Source organism: Pelodiscus sinensis, chromosome 1, assembly GCF_049634645.1.
Source record: "Pelodiscus sinensis isolate JC-2024 chromosome 1, ASM4963464v1, whole genome shotgun sequence".
Taxonomy (NCBI): Eukaryota; Metazoa; Chordata; order Testudines; family Trionychidae; genus Pelodiscus; species Pelodiscus sinensis.
In genome coordinates this window covers 29924114-29944544 of record NC_134711.1, presented here as the reverse complement: position 1 = coordinate 29944544, position 20431 = coordinate 29924114, and the positions used below count along the sequence as shown (strand labels likewise).

At 41.6% G+C, this 20431-nt stretch overlaps 1 protein-coding gene across 2 annotated transcripts in view; it reads right to left on the bottom strand.

Moving 5' to 3' along the window:
- TBC1D22A (TBC1 domain family member 22A) overlaps positions 1–20227 on the bottom strand; it is a 418728-nt gene extending 398501 nt beyond the window's left edge. Inside the window, exons 1-3 of one of the 2 annotated variants that reach the window (XM_075927768.1) lie at positions 19947–20216; positions 15561–15617; positions 1045–1385 (exon numbers count right to left, since the gene is read on the bottom strand). In XM_075927768.1, the coding sequence (XP_075783883.1) occupies positions 1045–1385; positions 15561–15617; positions 19947–20008 (460 nt within the window). In that variant the 5' untranslated portion in view covers positions 20009–20216. Of the gene's footprint in view, positions 1–1044; positions 1386–15560; positions 15618–19946 lie in introns of both variants that reach the window. The other variant, XM_075927774.1, reaches the window with a different exon arrangement.
- Between the last annotated feature and the right edge of the window lie 204 nt (positions 20228–20431).

The window sequence follows — 20431 nt, the reverse complement described above, 5'->3', positions numbered from 1 at the left end:
TTTGGTTGTGCCAGGATAATGGGATTTGCCAGGAACTAGATTGTTTCTCATAAAATGGAAAGGGAGGGATCTGGTAGGAGGATAGTAATACTGCACAGCAGGGGTGGGCAATAACACAGCGGCAGTTTGGGGCCACCACCACTAACTTTACCTGAATTTCTGCAGATACCAGAGATACCCACTGGCCACAGATCTCCATTCCAGGCCAATGGGAATGGCGGACCAGGACACCGTTCCTGGCCAATGGGAGCTGTGGGAAGTGGTGATCTGCGGCAAACGGGAGCAGCAATAACGGATACCTATGGACATGCAGGTAATTATGGCAATGGAGGCCTGCCAGCGGCTAACTCTGGTGGACCAGATCCAGCCTGCAGCACAGCATTTGTCCAACCTTGCTCTGGAATGACCACAGAGAAGCAAAAAAAGGGCAAAAGATGGACACCAGGATAACTATAATCCCATTGGGCCAGTAGGGGAATGGGGTGGAGAAATGGACAGCTATCTACTATATATTTCAGAGAGTTTGTCTGTTTCTGTGTCTGTCCATCTCCCAGCCAGGGGGCATGCACATCTCCCCCAGCTGTTCTTGCTGCAACTTCAAGAGTTTCACCTGACCCCAAGCTACTGCAGTGAGAGAGGACTGTAGTCCTCTCTCCCCAGGGCAGCCCGTGTACTGAACACATTCAGCCCACCCCCATTACTCAAACAACAGCCACTTTCCAGTTTCCTCCTCTGGTGCTTCTTGCTCACCGTAAAGCAAGGACCCAAGCAACGCTGGGTAAATCTTCTAGTATTTTATAACCAGTCCTGAAACCATCTTGATTCAGTTGATTACTTTAATAAACTGAAAAATCCAATTTAAACTAAAAATTAAGTTTAAGAGTTTGAAAACAAGAAACACTTTGTTATCCCCACCCCAAGATTTTAAAACTTGTTTTCTCGTGCAGTATCCATTTCATTAATTAGTGTTTAGCATCAATATTTTCTTGTATTTTGAAGACTATAAAATTCAGACATCAGCATCATTTTCATATCTTAACATACCTGCAGAACATGATGTATGGCTTTCACTGAGTGATTTAACCAGCCTGTTGTCACCATATGACACTGAAGACAATTCTGAAAATTGTGCTGGTTTGTCTTCCTGTAGCTGTTCCTCCTGCAGCTTATGCTGTTCTTGCAGCTTGCTATGATTCTGAATTACCTTGTTAGCGGTTTCCATAACCACATCTGTATTTAAGTTTTCAGCTGCCATTGCTAAGAGTTCATCATCATCATCCCCAAGATCCCAAGCATCACTTGTGTTACTTTCAAATTCTTGGAAAGTACTGACTTTCTTCAATTTCACTGGCGTTGTTGGTGGCTTGGATCCTGGTTTTATCAAGCTGTTAAAAAAAAAAAACAAACACACTTAAGTATTAGTGGTTTATCAGCATTAAGAAAATTAATTAAAGACCAAGAGGAAAAACAATCACATTTTAATAGGCCCAAAGAATATGGTGAAGATCAAAGATTCAAGTGGCAGTTGGCTCACAGATGTCACTGACTTTGAGTGGGAAATGGACCTCTACAAATATGTCTGTACAGGAAAAAAAACCCCACCATAATGGGGGACAACTGGCCCCGGCTCCAACCCAAACGTCTACATTGGTAGCTCAAGTCATACAAGCCTGAGTCACTTAAGCCAACCTCTGAGACTCACTGCTATTGAGTCATATCTTACTTATCCTTTCTAGGTCTGAGAAATGAATCATGTACTTTCAATCCCAACACAAAATTCAAAAAAGTGACTCTGCTTTACTCAAATGAACTAACTTTTAATACCAAAAGGTCATAAAGACTTCATAGGCCATGTTTCGTTGATTAAACTACATATGAGAGTTTTCCCTTTTAGGGCTTGTCTTCACTTACCTGGCCATAGACGCTTCAAAGATGAATCTCCTGGGGTTTGATTTGTGGGACTAATAAGGACTAGGGATGTTAGATAGAGTGTAATTGAATTGTGTAACTGTGTTACATTTTAGTAGTTGCATGCAGCATGACTATTCGATTTTCCGTGGGGGAAAGGCCAGCAGCCAATGTACTTCCAGCCCCACTCCTGGAGAGACCCCTGCCACCCTGCACTTCAGCAGCAGTGTGCGGTGGCAGGTGGGAGCCAGTGCACTAAGGAAGACTGTTTAAAAACCAGCTTCCCACCCAGACCGGCTCCCGCCTGCTGTCCTGCACTGCTGCTTGGGAAGCCAGAGCAGCTTATGTCAACAGGGAACATGGACCCCACATGGAATTGACTACACACGGCAGCCTCCCCACCCCATGCTGCTGCCTCTCAAGTCGGCTTCTCCAACACCTGCTCCTGCCTCTCCCCCACCACTGTCTCTATAGGACAAAGCAAGGGAGAGGGCAGGCTGGTCCATGGAGCCAGCACACACGGACAGTCGGCACCAAAGACGGCTCCCCAAGTGCATTGGCTTCCTCCTGCCTCCCCTAACCCTCCACACTGCTGACTGTCTTTCAGAGACAGCAGCATGGGAATGGGGGTGAGGAGGCAGGCAGATCCAGTGCTTGTGGGGAGTGTTCTTTTAAGTCTGCTCCCTCAAGGCACTAGTTCCCACCTTCCCCCTCTTGCTGCCTCTGCTAAAGAGGGAGCAGCATGGAGATCAGGAGGAAGCTGATACAAGTGGAAAGCCATTGCCGATATAGAGGCAGCGGGGGGGGGGGAGCAGGATCTGGTCCTGGGGGGAGCCAGCTTAAAAGAAGCAGCAGCGCGGGGGGGGGGCAGCAAGGAGGAGGGAACATGTGTAATCAATAGGATTAACCAAGAAGCCTAGGCTTATCAGTTAATCATATAGTTGTCTACACACTGACATCCTAGTAAGAACCTACTAAATCGACTGCTGATGGTGCCCGCACTGACTCCGATACTGCACCAGGTTGCAGGAGTAAGGGAAGTCAACGAGAGAGTTTCTCTCATAAATCTCCCACAGTGGGGACACCATAGTAAGTCAAGCTAAGGTACGTCAACTCCAGCTATGTTATTCAGGTAGCTGGAGTTGCATATCTTAGTTCAACTTTCTTCTGCTATTGAAAGCAATTCTCAGTTAAGAGATTACACAATCTTACTGTAATTGAATTAGCCAGGAAGCACTGATTTCCCACCAAGTTCATAGAACTGGGAGGATGACCTTTGCATTGGGATAGCGATTAATCCTCATTCCTTCTAATGCCAGTGGAAGAAACAAGAAAAACATGTGGCATATAATATGTTGCATGTCATTGTGACCAGACAGACTAACCCCTATATTATCCATCTTATTTGCCTCTCTGAAGCATAAAGGACAGAGAAGGAGCAATAATATCAGCATAGTCTATGCTGGCTCATCTGATCCTGAGAAGCTGAAACACAGATATGTGGATAGAGAGCAGCTAAGTCAATAAGCTGGCCTCGAGGCTGCGGCTGGCACCTATGTTGATTCGAACACACAGTCCCAGGAAGAGGAATTTCCCACTGAGAAAACAATGTCCCAGTACTTCAAAATTTAATCACTTCAAATCTCTCTTACAAGTGTAAATTAAGTTCACAACTCCCTTGTAAGAACTGGTCTCACAGCAGACAGACCAGCATCAATTGGCATGACAGATAAGAAAGAGAAATACGTGACCTCATGATTATAAAAGATGGGCCCAGCACACACTCACTTGGAGTGTCATTCTACCCTCTACCTGCTGGTCGGGTTAGGTGTTTGACCTCCCGAGGTTCTATGGGGACGCCCACCTCGTATTTTCGTCTTTCCTAGGAATTGAGGGACTGGCCCTGGCCTGACATGCTGGAGTCGAGAGGCACAGAAGGGGGTAAAAATGGTACCTGGATGTGGTCCTCTGTCTTAAGTGTACACATAGAAAGAGTAAGCTGTTACTTGGTACCATTATTTCTATTTTCCTATCTTTATCTTCTTTGTAACCATTTTTAAGACCTATATTTTGCTAATAGTTAAGAAATAGAACAATAGCCATTGCAACCATATGATTTATAAGCTTCCTCAATAAACCTGTAACTGTTTAAGCTTTAACCTGCCTCCTTCAGTTGCTGTAACAGAACCAAGCACAATTTAAAAGAACTTCAGCCGGTCATAAAGGGACAGACATAGGGAGAGCTTGGGCGTTTGGATCTGTGTCACTCCCAGGTGACAAGATCTGTTGGGGCACCTTTTCAGCCTTTCCTAGGCTGCCCTCTGCGAAGGAACCCCCTGTGTTCTAGCAGCTAAAATCTAAGGTGTAATAAGCTCTTCCTATATAACGGGGCGTCTGTTGGCCTGCTGGCCACCCTCTGCGATGGGACCCCGGTCCTAGCAGTAAAGGCACGGACGTTAAACCTTTTCTCGGAAACATACACACACACACTGCCCTGACCGTCGGCTGACAGTCATCTATAGAATAACTGGAGACTATTTGTTTGCATTAGAATTGTTTCATAGGCACATTTACAATTGCAGTTTTACATAATTTGTTTTTCAATGGTCTTGTTTGCAAGTATAATTGGAGATCTGGATAACAAGATCCTAAAAATTGAAAGTGTATTCATGGAATCATAGAATACTAGGACTAAAAGGGACCTCAAGAGGTCATTGAGTCCAGTCCCCTGCCCTCATGGCAGGACCCAGTACTGTCTAGACCATCCCTGATAGACATTTATCTAACTTACTCTTAAATATCTCCAGAGATAGATATTCCGCAACCTCCCTAGGCAATTTATTCCAGTGTTTAACTACTCTGACAGGTAGAAAGTTTTTCCTAATATCCAGCCTAAACCTCTCTTGCTGCAGTTTAAGCCCACTGATTCTTGTTCTATCCTCAGAGGCCAGGAAGAACAATTTTTCCTCTCTCCTCCTTGTGACACCCTTTTAGATACCTGAAAACAGCTATCATGTCCCCTCTCAATCGCCTCTTTTCCAAACTAAACAAGCCCAGTTCTTTCAGCCTTCCTTCATAGGTCATGTTCTCTAGATCTTTAATCATTCTTGTTGCTCTTCTCTGGACCTTCTCCAATTTCTCCACATCTTTCTTGAAATGTGGTGCCCAGAACTGGACACAATACTCCAACTGAGGCCTAATCAGGGCAGAGTAGAGCGGAAGAATGACTTCTCGTGTCTTGCTCTCAACACACCGGTTAATGCCTCCTAGAATCATGCTTGCTTTTTTTGCAACAGCGTCACACTGTTGACGCATATCTAGCTTGTGGTCCACTATAACCCCTAGATCTCTTTCTGCCGTACACCTTCCTAGACAGTTGCTTCCCATTCTGTATGGGTACATATAGATTACATGTCTCTGCCGACAAGAGGCATGTAAAATGGGCTACCCGACATAGTCAATGAACCGGGGATTTAAATATCCCTGGCTTCATTACAATAAAAATGGCCACCACGCTGTGCCGGCTCAGCTGATCGTCAGTACAGTGCATGAGTCAAGACACAGATCGGTCGACAAGGGAAGCCTTTCTTGACCACTGATTGTTCCTTCCTATGTGGAGCACTTTGCATTTGTCCTTATTAAACTGTATCCTGTTTACCTGAGACCATTTCTCCAATTTGTCCAGATCATTGTGAATGATGACCCTATCTTCCAAAGCAGTTACAACGCCTCCCAGCTTGGTATCATCTGCAAATTTAATAAGCGTACTCTCTATGTCGATATCTAAAACATTGATGAAGATATTGAACAGAACCGGTCCCAAAACAGACCCCTGCGGAACCCCACTTGTTATAACTTTTCAGCAGGATTGTGAACCATTAATAATTACTCTCTGAGAACGGTTATCCAGCCAGTAATGCACCCACTTTGTAGTAGACCCATCTAAGTTGTATTTGCCTAGTTTATTGATAAGAATATCATGCAAGACCGTATCAAATGCCTTGCTAAAGTCTAGGTATACCATGTCCACTGCTTCTCCCTTATCCACAAGACTCGTTATCCTATCAAAGAAAGCTATCAAATTTGTTCTTTACAAATCCATGCTGGCTGTTGCCTATCATCTTATTTTCTTCCAGGTGTTTGCAGATGATTTCCTTAATTACTTGATCCATTATCTTTCCTGGCACAGAAGATAAACTGACTGGTCTATAGTTTCCTGGGTTGTTCTTACATCCCTTTTTATATTGGCACTATTGTATTGTACTAGTCTATTTCATATGGCACTATTGTATTGTACTAGTCTATTTCCTTCATGGCTTTTCCCCACCCTATCACCTTTCACTCACTGCTGAAATGTCGACTCCGTTCTCCAATCAGCCAATGATTTTGGATTCCACTCTCCCCTTGTCAAATTTTCAAGTAAGCACCTCAATGATTTTTCCCCACGTTACTCCTTACAATCAGGAGGAGTTTCCTATCAACATTGCCAGAGCTACTCCAGTCTCCTCCATAAAACGCTCCTTTGCCACGAGGAGTTCAAAAAGGAAAAAAAACGACAGCAGATGGACCACTGATACCATTGCCTATCATTCTGAAAAATACTTGCATTGTTTCTTTCTATTCTTATCAGTCTATATCTGGGGTGGGGAACTTAAGGACCGGGGGCCGATGAGGCCCCTGGGTTGCCTGGATCTGGATCCTAAGGTTTAGGGCCTCCCCCAGGATTTGGGCTCCCATGCTAGCACTCCAACACCAGCCCTGCCACCTCCCCAGAACTCCTGGCCACCGACTGATTTTTCTGTGGGTCGGTGGCCCCCAACCAAAAAATGTTCCCCACCCCAGCTTATATCCATCTACTGCCTCTTGTCTTAGGCACTATCTGCACTACATAATTTTGTTGACAAAATAGTGGATGCATACATAATACAATGGGACTTCTGACAACAAAAATGCCCTGTTTTGGCAACAAAATCACCCATACGGCTTTTTGCACAAAAGTTTTGTCAAGGAAATACAGTGTAGACACTGCCCTCGATTTTATCACTTTAAACTGCTTTGGTCAGCAGTTTTAACTTCATTGCCCTGCAGCGAGGTAAACAACTCATCTGCCCTGTTGCATTTAAAGCCCTTGGAATTTTTGAAATTGCATTCCTGTTGGTTCATTGCAGAGGGTCTCATTGGATTTTCCCCTGGCACTATCATGGCAGCTTACTATAGCAAATGCTCTCCCAGCTGGACCACTGCAGAGCTACTGATCTGCTCAGCATAGGAGGTAAGCAGACTGAGCAGTTGCAGCTGTGCATAAAAAATGTGATTCAATGTTTGTTTCTTGAGCCCAAAAGCAATGGTCCACTTTGTGCAGCTGTTGTATACCATATCAGGCAACTGGGAAACTTGTTAAGTGAGGAACTTCTTGATTACCTGCACTGCCATTCATGATGTTTTAATAACAAAATGTTTTAATAACATTTAGATTAATGAGTATAGTAGAGCAGTGGGGGGAATCCATCCCTTAACACAAAGATGCTCTGATGCACAGCAAACAAGGGCCATTGAAAAATGCTGTGAAAGAAAAACAAAAGCCCATGGAAGTCTGGGACAGAAAACAATGTCATGAGACATTGAGTCCCATGCCAATGACCGGGTCCACCTTTCCACAAGACCTAGTGGCAGAAGTCCATTGCTCCCACTCTACTGATGGCAATTGTGCTCCAATTGTGTACACACTCTGGTGACAGAGGGAGCAAGTCCAAACACGCAACACCGTTTTTGTAATGTTTTTTGAATGTTAACATAACTTTTGTCACAAAACTCTGTACCCAAGGCCATAGATTAAGATTGCAAGGTCTGTGATAAAAGGATCATAATTTTATTGTGTGTTTCTACAGCTCCTAACATAACGTGGCCCTGGTTCATGAAATAACAAACATGTGTGACATGACAATTTTTAAAGTGCTATAATACCACTAATGCTCAAACACTTACGTAAAAGTAAAATTTCTATCAAAAACAATCCTGAGTGAGGATGTCTATTTTGGGACAGAATATTATTACTACTAAAAGCATAGGGATAATTGCTTAATAAAAATTCATCCACTTTTGCTACTTAATGCCTACTTGATCTGTGATACAGTATTACAATGGTCTCAACTACTTTAACTGTCTCCCCAACAGAAAGGATTTAGATTCATAAAAGAAACAAGTAATAAGGACAGATAAATGAAGCAATAGATCTTTTCTAAAGAGGGAACTGTACAGAAACAAACAGGACAAGGTTAGTCTGCACTGTGGTATTCTTCACAGGTGCACAATATGCTCCAGAAGAATGATAAAAATCAAAAGCACTTGTACTTTAGAGAAACTCACGAATGAAAAAAAATGTCACTATCAACACAAATCGGGATACTCTGCCAGCAGCTTTCTGTATTCCTCTTATTGAAAAATTCTTCCCTTCTTATATTGGTCAATCTTACTGTTTACTTCTCTCACCTTGTTTCTCTAATACTGTAATGTCTTTTATTGGACCAGCCTCTGTTGGTGATATTCTTGTCTCTCACCAACAATACAATACAACCTCTCACCAACAGCAGTTGGTCCAATAAAAGATATTATCTCAGCCACCTGGTCTCTTCAATATCCTATGCTTAACATGGCTACAATCCTACACTTTTCCCATTAAGGACAAAGGCTGAAAGAATCAGAGACAATACATACCTTCACTTAAATATAAACTGGATTGATAATTAGCAACACTGGCAAGAAAATTAGGATACATTTGTTAAAACTGGATTCATGCTTAACATTATGTGAGAAAGCAGCATAAATGCAGCATTAGAGAGTAGAAATTCTAAATGTTAAAATTTCCCTCACAACTGTCACTTGGCCACAGTGCACAACACAAAAGCTATAATAAATTGAAGGTGCTTTCTGTCAACCCCTACACTGAGGTCAATAAACCAAATCGTTGCGTTCTAAGGAGAAAGAAGAAGCTTTATCACTGATGTCTGAAGTGAACATGCTCCAACAAAATGTTAAATTTATGGAAGTTAAGAATTAAGTGTAATAGCACTATTGGCCTTTCTCCTTCCTGACTCCCATTTTCTCTCTATTGTATTAGCTCTTTTACCCAACTTCTTTCCTCTCTAAGGGTCAACAAGACTTTTAACCAAGTATAACATCAACATATTTTTGCTTACACTGGGTTTTTTTCCCCAAAACTAAACTGGAACAATGTAAAAAAAAAAATAAACAGGAATTAAGGGGTCAAGACTTGCAGGAAGGAAAACAGAAAATAGGTCAAGAATTTTTAAAAACGCACACACACACACACACACACACACACACACACACACACACAATTTCCCTTTCACATGATTCATGGTCATATTTTCGTGCCTTGACTGTGAAGTACTTCATTCCACAGCCTTAATGTCATACTAAAACAGAAGCTAACTGCAAGATGTAACAGAAACAAGACTGAAGCTATTGATCTTACTGAGCTTGTTAACTCCTTGAATTGGAGTGACACAATAGGCTTATGAAGTTTAGAAGTTCAAATGAAGTGAGGTGTTCTTACAAGAAGCATCCACACCAAAGAGTATATGTAAACTGCTCACTTTTAATATTCCCAACTCCTCAACTACTGATCCAATTCTCTCCGTTTTGGATTACTTATGCCTTAGTAAGTAACTAAGCAAGAATTCGGGAAGTGAAGTTTCAAGCTGCAGTCATTTGATTCATCTAGACAGCTTTTTCAATGAGAGCTGCCGTCATTTGATAGCCAGTCGAAGTTCTTCCCATTTGGAGGAAATTTTATTTTGTTGTGAATTAACAGCAAATGAATTTGGGTCAAATTGAATGCTGCTGGGGTTGTGAAATGGATTCTGGAGGAGACAAACTGTTTTCTCTACTTAATCTTAGGATACCAATGGTCACTGGGATGAGAGGCATTAGAAGTATTTCATTCCACAGTCTCTTATTAGGATGTGTGTCCCTCCTGCTGGTGAAGACTAGTAGCGAAGTCTTGTATTCTATATTGTTGGAGACTATCAATATCACCATTATGGAGGGTGGGTGCCAACATCATTTAAGCTTTGATTCAGCCTCTGCTCTAGAAACCAATGCTGGAAACACCCAGTGTAGTTAACTATCATCCAGTATCCAACCTTTCATAGTTGGCCAAGGCATCATGTGAAGTTGCAAAGTGTGCCATCTCATCTTTGTTGCATAAAAAAGCCTCTGACGGAGCTTACTTGATTTGTATCCATGGATTTTCTGAAACTACACCAAACTGTAAGGTCTAAGGTAACCTGTAACTGTAACTCATTGTGATCTTTGTCAAACTTTGCAATCTGTATAACTCTCAAATTTACTGTAAACAGCAACTCTGTAATCTTTGTAATGTTTAGCCACCTTGCTTGTAACTTTCCCTAAGCTGCATTCTCCCTTGAATGAATGGAGAGAGAGTGTGAGTGTGAGTGTGTGTTTGAAGAAGACTGGGAACAATGGACCACATGTCAATGAGTCATCACAGTCTGGACATGCTTCCTCCTGGATAAAGGGAAGTCTGGGCATGCTCCCTGATGACAAGGTGAATGAGTCACAGGAGCCATTCAGACACTGTATAAAGAGAAGGAGCACGTGTGAGACTCTCTTTTTCCTTCCCCTGCTCCTGAGAAGCTCCTCTCCAGTGTCTCTCCTCCTGACCAGCTTCCCCAGTCATGATGAGCAGACAGACCCTCCAGGATCCATATGCCTTGGCTCCTTCTGCAACCCATATGTCTATGTAAGTGTGTGAATGCCTGAGGGCAGGAATGAATGGATGTGAACGAGTGGAGGGGTGTGTGCTTGCTTGCATGCGTGAGAGAGAGTTCTGTCTTCTTTAGTTTAAACCTTTGGTGGCTGCTTTCTCCTCCTTAGTTTTACCTAGTGGAAATAAACCCATATTAGTATAACCCTGGGTGGTCTCCAGTGAGAATATTTTTGGGGTAACAATCTTCTACCTTAGAACTACTAGAAGTTAAACCAGAAGGCATGGCTTTAAATGTTTTCAGTATACTGATAATAACCAGCTTTCTCTGTCAATCATTTGCCTCAAAGCTGTTAAACACCTTCACAAACCTCTGGGAGAGACTAAAGCATGGAGGAGCATCCTCTAACTGAAGCTCAATAGGGTAAATGTGAGAGAAAGCAAATGGATTGACAGAAGCAACCCAAAGACATAGTACCTTACCCCATAGATAAGGGCCCATAACTACCATATGTTTTAATTATAAGAGTTTGTAATATTGAATTATTGGACTCTCCAGCTGCCATTATTTACACATAGATAAATTCATGCACTATTTTTATTGTCTACCAAAAATACTGCAAGAATTTTTGACAGATGCAGAACTTGCTAAAAACAATCGATGCCTTTGTCAAGATTAGATTGCCATACTGCACCCTGTATGGGCTACATCTGAAATTAATCAAGAAACTCATACTAGTGCAGTATAAACATGGCAGTCAGTTTCTTAAGTGGCATATTGGTGGAAATATGCGTCATCAATCTTCTGTGATCTGACATGGCTGTATATTAGTTTGTGTGTACAGACTGAAAAGGTAGCAGTTTTGAACTATTAATCCCTAAAGGCTTCAAGCCTGACTTCTTAAGAGACAGTATCTCTCTTCCTCACAACACTCTGTGTTATACTGCCACAGTTCTGATGATTAGAGGCACTGAGCAAGAACTCTGTTGCATAAGAGAGGAGCTGCCAGTAGAAAAGTTTATAGGGTTGCTGTTGAGCATTGCACAACATAGTGCATATGTCTTTTGGCCAGCAGGCCCGCTACAAGGGATTTACAGAATGGAGCATCTGAAACCTGTGTAAGGATAAGGAATTTAACAATATTCTTCAGCTTGTACACATTCTCCTTATTAATGCCTGAATGGAATGAATAGAACTGGAAAAATGCCAATACCAATGCCAATTTAAAATGAACATCATCACCAATGCAGGGCCTAATCTCCTTTTAATCTCTACATTGACCTTGACGTTCATTACGTAACTGCATGTATTGGGACATTTGATCAACTATGGGATCAATTCTGAAGTCTCTGGAAGTTTTAACATGAGTTCTTATGTGAATGAAAATTAAATGCAAAAGCAATTACATTTTAACTCAACCAATAGATAGCTTGTTACAGATTGAAACTCTCTTAACCAGGACTCTCTGGTCCAGCAACATCCACGGTCTGGCAAGACCATAGTTATTCCAGGACCAGAAAGTCCCAGTGGAGAGCCAGTGCCTGGGAGCCCTGCAGACTAGCAAGGCAGCGAGAGATTCACGCACGGTAGTGGGGCTGCCCAATAGGACAGCAGGAGCGCAGCATGATAGCAGCAGCCGGGTGCCGCAGCAAGAGCCCAGCACGCAGAGTCCAGTGCAGCAGGAGCCCATTGCACAGAGGCAGCAGAGCTGCCTCGCAGGCCAGCAGAGGCTAACAGGGCAGAGGGAGCCTGTGAGAGGGGAGAAGTCAGCTGGAAAACTGGCAGTTGAGCCTGAGCCAGAGCTAGAAGGGGCTGGTGATGACCTTCCCTGATCCACCAAAATCCCTGATTTGGGACCAGTCAGGTCTCATTGGTGCAGGACCAGGGAGGTCCAATTTGTAGTAACATGCAAGTGATACTGTTAAGAATGCAGAAAAACAAGTGCCTCCCCTTTGCTAACAATGTAATCAGTCAGCCATACAACTGTCTGTTATACTCCAACATTTACTAGAACATAAAATTCCTAAAGAAGTCTGAAACAAGACACTTTCCACAAAAGCAATTAAGATGATCAACATATCTGTGCCACTGCTGATTAAACAGTCATAGTTGCCCGTGTGTAGTTTACAGTATTTAGCATTCCTAAGAAACCCATACCAAAAATAAATACTGCTTTCAGTTACTATTTGGAACTTTCTTCTTCCTCATTAAAGATATGAGGATTTTATTCTTAAACCAAAAGCCAACTAATGTCCATTTGTCTAATAAGTATTGGGACTTGTGATGATGCTGATGCATGATGCATGAATTAGTGCTTTTAATTCACAAGAGCTAGACCATTCTAAAGTTTTATTAAATACACTGAGGCTATGTCCACACTACACTATGTCAGCAAAACCTATATCATTCAAGGTTATGAGTATTTCTCCTCTGGAGCAATAGATGTTCTGCTGACATTGTACCTATGCCGGTGTCAGAATTTCTCCCACACACATAACTTATGTTGTTTGTGGAGGTAGAGTTTTTTTATACTGACAAGAGATCTCTCTCTCCTCAGCAAAGAGTGTCTTCACCAGACACACTGCAGCAATATAGCTATATCAGAACAGTTGCACCACTGCAGTGTAGTAAATAGAGGCATGACTTAAGAGTTTCGGTACTGTTACACTTGGCAAGTTTCGTTTTATCATGGCCATGGACTAATTAAATGAAAGATTCCAATTTCAGGGAGTACTATTTTATCCAAATACTGAGACATTGATAACAATATACAATGGAAAAGATGTAAAAAAAGAGTCAATCAGCACTTTTAAATAATATAGAAGATGATCTCCAGCCCTATCAGCCAGTTCATTACTTCATTAAATCCCTAATCAAATTAGTTCCTCTTTCATAGAAATGGGACTATTCTAATTTGATTTGAGTCACTACCATGATTGTCAGGTATTACAAAAAAGGCAATTCTCAGACCAATCTTGCTGTCTACAGATGATGTATACATTGTCTTGTGTGCCTAAAATCTAAACTACTCTGGGAACAGCTTTTCGGTCAGCTGTAGCATCACGTGCAGGGTAGCATAAAGAAGAAAAGATTGTGAGATATCTCATTGCACCTTTCCCATTTCTATAACAGACTACATACAGTGGTATTGAAAATAAAGGTATAAGAACATATGCATTGCTAGTCAAACCCTTAATATTGTTGAATCTTGTAAGCAGGTCAAGAATTGGTTCCTTCTCCCAGCTACCTGGCACACCATAGTTCTTGGAAGGTTCTTTGCATGCTCCACAGTGGCATCTGCTCTCATTAGCTCTCTTTTCCAACATGAAAAGAAGGCAGATTGTCCACATGACATCACTAGGGAGAAGAACAAGCACACTGCCAGCCAGAGGAGCTAGTTCCTGGCCTGTCATGACATCACTAGGGAGAGGAACAAGCACACTGCCAGCCAGAGGAGCTGGTTCCTGGCCTGTCATGGAGAGCCATCTCAGGAAACAATTCTTCCCTCTAAATCCAGAAAGTCCTATCTATTTCTATAGTACTTGTATCCATAAAATCTGGCACCCTAATAGAGCAAAGATGCCTAATAAAGAAATTCTCTCACTCCCCTTCCTCTGTTTGATTATTTCTATTAGCCTTCAAGAACTGGTTATTGCTCAATACTTCAACAGCCAACACACCTACACCTGCTCTCTCCACTGCTTCTCTGATGCCATCATCCTAACATTCACACTCAGACACAGAGACCCACACAGTTTTTTTTAACTTCCTATCAATCAGGGCAATTAGAGACTCCTTACCTGCTTTTTTTTAAAAATAGCTTATTTAGCTCAGAAAATGACTTGTGCTATATCATGGCTCAGTTTCTGACCTATAATATAGTTTCGTATAGATACTTTGTAGGATATGTGTTAAACCTTTGGTTTTTTTAAATAATGTGAAAGGTCTTGAGCTTTGAATAGACACTGGAGAAAATGAAATAAAAAAATATTTGTGTATAATATCTCCCATTTAAAAGGAAGTTACTGATCTTGGACAAACTTATTCTTCTCTCCGTATATTTTTCTCCATTCTATTATTAAATAAGACTATAAAATATTCTGTTTAACAAAACAGTCTTGTAAGTTTCATATTGCACTTCACAACTCATTAAGTAAAGTAGACCTACATAATTTGTTATGAATAAAAAGAACACATTAAAAGAATCAACAATAGTAACTCCTTACTGTGTTGGTATAAATAAGCAAACATTTGTACAGTTGTCACACGCAAAGCAAGCACACTATATACGTCACTAAATATTATCACCAATAAGAAATACTGGATACAAAAAATTTAGACAGATTTGCAAGCTGCAATTTTGATTTATGAACACAGGGATTACCATGTCTGACCAGAATATAAAATCTGGTATCTTGCCTGTGGCAAAGGCAACATGTCAAAAGAATGGCAAAAAAAAGCCTCAATATTTTTAACTATACAATTTGATATAAAACTGAGAAACACAGCCTAAAAGAGGAGACTAAATTAACCTTATTTTAGCAAGTTTACCTACAAACATTTTTAAATTGTCATTACAATGAATCATTTATATCAAATGGTAAATGTACAGGGTATTTTGCAAACAGATTAACACATTTAAACAAGATACCCCAAAGAATTTGTAGTCTACATTATGCAAGATACCAAACAGCAGTTCGGTGTACTTGATGCAGTAACAATTAGGAAGCCAATGCAACAACAGAAATTAGAATGGGGAAAGGAAGCACATGATGTAGTTAGATATAGAAGAGGAAGATGACTAAAAGCAGCATTTTGGGCAATCTAGGAAAGAAGAGGAAGTGGCAAGAGGCCATAGCAAGTCAAAATTATTTAGTACTTTTTAATTTTATGTTAACTTACGTTCCATGCAATAATGGATCAAAAGGAGGATGCTGAGCTCCATACACATGTTGGATACTAAAGACAGAAAAAGAAGTGATCACAAATTTGACAAGAGCTTTGGAAAAAAAAAAAGAGAGAGATTTCAGCAACTTTCAGTCTTAAATAAACTAACTTTTGTACAATCCCCACAGAGTCCCCCATAGTGGAATGCTGAATAGGTAATTTAAGGATCTGCTTTCAACTTAGTTGGCATCAACACTTTAAGTCTCCCCATATTCCTTAACAATGCAGTTCCCAAATGGTAGCTACTGTAACATACCACATGTACTGCAGCAATTAAATGATATGGGTTGAGAAAAAAAATACTATAAAATTATCTTGATTTTTAATTTTATCATTGCATTTTATAAAGAGTTTATTTTTTTAAAAAGAGATACAGAGCACAATATTGGGTGCTATGTTATCAACTAGCCATGCCCTCACATCCAATCTCATTTCTGTCTATTTCCCCAAACTAGGATAAAAGTGCCACATTATAAGCTACAAAATGGAGATATGTAGTATGTTTACATTGTAATTTAAACACCAACAGATGTCTGATGACAGCTGACCAGAACTGCTTAATTGCAATCTACATGTTTAGACTCAGGCTGGAGTTCAGGGTTTAGGACTCTGTGAGGTGCCCAAACTTCTAGGCTGCAATTACATAGCCCTTTAACCCAAGCCCCACACACCTGAGTCAGCTGGCATGGGCTAGCTTACAGTGTAAGCACACCAACAGTCAGCATGTATCATATGCTTTACAAACAATTGGCATTGCATTATTAGACAAGTACATCATGAACCATCATAACAGCTATTTCATAGCCACAACATTATATGAGGTTAATCAGTTCAAGATGGACAGCACATACTGTAACATGTATTAGAGAACAAAAACCCTGCTTTCAACGATATGACACACCCCAACCCTCTGTTCTCCGTCATGGACATTACTCCATGTAATCCAAACCCTCCCAGATTCTGCACCGACCTCCTATTCCCGCTCACAACCCAAATCTCTGCACTTCTGCCCCAGTTCACAACCTCATTCTTCTCCCAAACTCCTTCCCAGATCCCACACCTCTTCCTGCAACCCAACCCTTACCCTAGACCGAGGTGGGGAAACTAAGCCCCAGAGGCCGGATGCAACCCCCAGATTGCCTGGATCCAGTCCCCAAGGCTCAGGGTTTTTTTCCACCTTCCAACATTGGGAAGCCTGCACTGACACTCCAGCCCCCTGCTGCCCCACAACAGGGCTGGAGGACACAAAATCTACCAGCCTGGGCCTCCTTAGGCTCTGGTGTGCAAGGGGAAAGTGAGGCATGTCTTTCTCCTTCTCAGTCAGTGGTCACATCAGTGAGGGTTTGTTTTGTTTCTCTTTGCCCTCAGCCTAAAAAAGGTTCCCTACCCCTGCCCTAGACAAACCATCACAAAAAAATTAATCTAGTAAAAAAAAATCCATAGCTATTTTCTAACATAAGAGAAAATGTAAAAATTAAAAATCTGAATAAATGGAAATTAAGGTATATTATTGTCTAAATGTGTATATAGATTATCATCCTGGTTAGCAAAATGCAGCAAAAAACTATATTTTGTCATCCAGGATTTAATTGTTATCTACAAAATACAAATGCAAAACACAATTAAAGTTGATTATTTTAAATCAAGGTTTTTTGTTTACTGATTTAAACCATAATTAAAACTCGTGATTTAAATTGCTTTGATTTAGAATCAAACCACCCTGATCTAAAAGGATAGAATATATAATTACTGCCAATTAAATTAATTTTATGGAAAATAGATCTTGTCAAATTAATCTCATATCCTTTCAATGAGATTACAAATTTTTTAATAAAGATAATAGTGATGACATAATATACGGAGACTACCGCACTACAGTGGTGCAGCTGAACAGACACTAAACTTTTCATTGCTGTACTAATCTACTTTACTGAGAAGCAGTAACTTGTGCAACAGTTTTCTTCCTCAATCTAAGGGCTGTTACAATGGGACATAGGTCACCTTAAATACATCTCTCAAGGATATGAATTTTTCCACCGTCTCTGACCAATTTATCTGGCTCAACCCAACTTCCTAGATTTCTGTAAGACATTTTATGTAATGTTTCTCTAAAATGTATCCTCCAGTTCAAGCAGGAATTAATTCAAGAAAGTCTTATTCTCTATTATATATAGGAGATCAAACTAGATGACCACAGCAGTCTTTGGTGTCCATGAATTACTACATGCAGTGTAATACATACTGTCCATCAGTTCTCCACTATTTGATTGGCGCACACAAACACTTCTAAATGAAATCTACTGAAATGAGCTGCTCAAGTAACTAAATGTTTGACACACAAAAATGCCAAGAATATAAAACTTCTTAAGAACATAAGAATGCCCAAACTGAGTTAGACCAAATGTCCATTTAGTCCTGTATACTCTTTTCCAACAGTGGTCAATGCCAGGTGCCCCAGAGGAAATAAACAGAACTGGTAATCATCAAGTGATCCCTTCCCTATCACCCATTCCCAGCTTCTGGAATGCCAACAAAGACCAGGGACACCATCGTGGCTTATCGCCGTTGATGGACATATCCTCCAGGAATGTATCTAGCTCTTTTTTTAACTCTGTTAAAGTCCTCGCTTTTACAACATCCTCTGGCAAGGAGTTCCACAGCTTGACTGTGTGTTATGTGAAGAAATTACTTCATTTTGTTTCTTTAAAACCTGCTGCCTATTAATTTTATTTGGTGACCCTTAGTTCCAGTGTTATGGGAGCAGGTAAATAAATCTTCTTTATTCACTATCTCTAATTTTGTGAGACCCTTTTGAAGCTCTTAACAGCCCACTTTGGACTTCACTATCTTGAGCACTTTGGTATCATCTGCAAATGTTGCCACCTCACTGTTTACCCCTTTCTCCAGATCATGTAGGAGTATGTTGAATAGGATTGGTCCCAGTACAGACCCCTGAAAACTGACCATTTATTCTTACCCTTTGTCTCCTATCTTTTAACCAGATATCTATCCATGAGAGGATCTTCCCTCTTATCCAAGGACAGCTTACTTTACTTAAGAGCCTTTGGTGAGGGAACTTGTCAAACACTTTCCAGATATCTAAGTACACTATATCCACTGGATCACCTTTGTCCACATGCTTGTTGACCACCTCAAAGAATTTTAGTAGATTGGCAAAGCATGATTTTCCTTTACAGAAACCATGTTGACTTTTACTCAGCAAATTACATTATCTACGTGTTTAACAATTATATTCTTTACTATAGTTTAAACCAATTTTCCTGGCACTTAAGTTAGACTTACTTATTAGTCTAGACTAACTTATTGCCAGGATAACCTCTAGCACCCTTTTTAAAAATTGGCATCACATGAGTTATCTTACAGTCATTTGGTACAGGAGATGATTTAAAGAAGAAGGTACAAACCACAGTTAGTAGTTCTGAAATTTCACATTTGTGTTATTTCAGAACTCTTGGGTGAATGCCACCTGGTCATTGTGACTTATTACTGTTTAATTTATCAATTTGCTCCAAATCCTCAACAACAACAAAAGCTACAGGCAAGAACTGACAAATATCCTGGTACTCTTGCCAGCAATGAGCAAAGAACACTCTGTTATGGTACCAGCAAATCAAAGTGAAATTGACAAGAATTTAAGTTGTGTGAGATAACATTTTTATTGGACTAACATCTGTTGATGAAAGACACACACTTTCTAGCTTACTAAGAGCTTTACTTCAGGTCTGGGAAATTTACTCAGTATGTCAAAGAAGGTGGTGGAAATAGCTGCAACACCACATACCTTGAAAATATAGATACTACTTTATGCTAAACAATCTGTTCCACATGGTATTTAACTGTGACATTCTGAGTAAGTTTCTCAGACCTGAAGAGCTCTGTGTAAGCCTCTCCACAACAGGCATTGGTCTAATAAAAGACATTACCACATTCCCATATTTCAAAGCACAGGAAATCATTTCGTTTAGTTTACATCACTCAACCCGAGCAGCAAGGGACAGGGCTCATGCTCTATCGCTGCCCTTACAGCAGCTCTGTGCAACTTCCAAGGGCGAGTCAATTTCACGCTGCCACAACTGCTGTAACACAAGAGCTGTTCTCTCCACCGCTCCGTGGTGCAGCGCCGGACTCCAGACCCTGCTCCGCAGGCGACGGGGCGCAGAGCCGCCCTGGGAACCAAGAGAAGGAACCATTCTGCCCCTTGCATACATCTCACGCTGACACGTGACCCCACTGCCCCCACACCGCCCGGAGCCAGCCGCCCCACTGCCACCCCCCCTCCGGACAGGCCGGCCTCCTTCACACACAGTCGCGCCCGCTCACCTCCCCGGCACCTTCGAGCTGCTCCGCTTCCAGAACTGCTTCCTGCCGCCGTCGTTCGCCATAGCTCCCGTCACCTCATCCCCGTCGCCGGAGCGCAGCGCCTGCCCCCGGCCGCCTACTCAGTTCCCCACGGCGCGGCCCAATTCCTAGGAGTTTACTCCATCCCAACTGCTTCTCTTACTGGCCACAGAGCGCAGCCATATTGACACCAGGGAGAAACCTGTCCCCGGATTGGCCGGCGGAGACCCGCACCAATCAGAAGTGCGTTTACTGACGGTTGGCTCAGAGTCACCCAATCAGAGCCACGCGAGCTGGAATTGGACGACTGAGAGCCGCTCCAAAGGAAGGTGGGGGGCGAAACGCAGACAAGGAGCTACTGCCCCGCCTTGTCGCCACGCCCCTATCTAAAGTCCCGCCCACTTCCCGTGGTTACCTCTGCTGCCCCCTCTTGCGTGTGCTGCCCTGCAGTTCTATGAGTGTTTCTA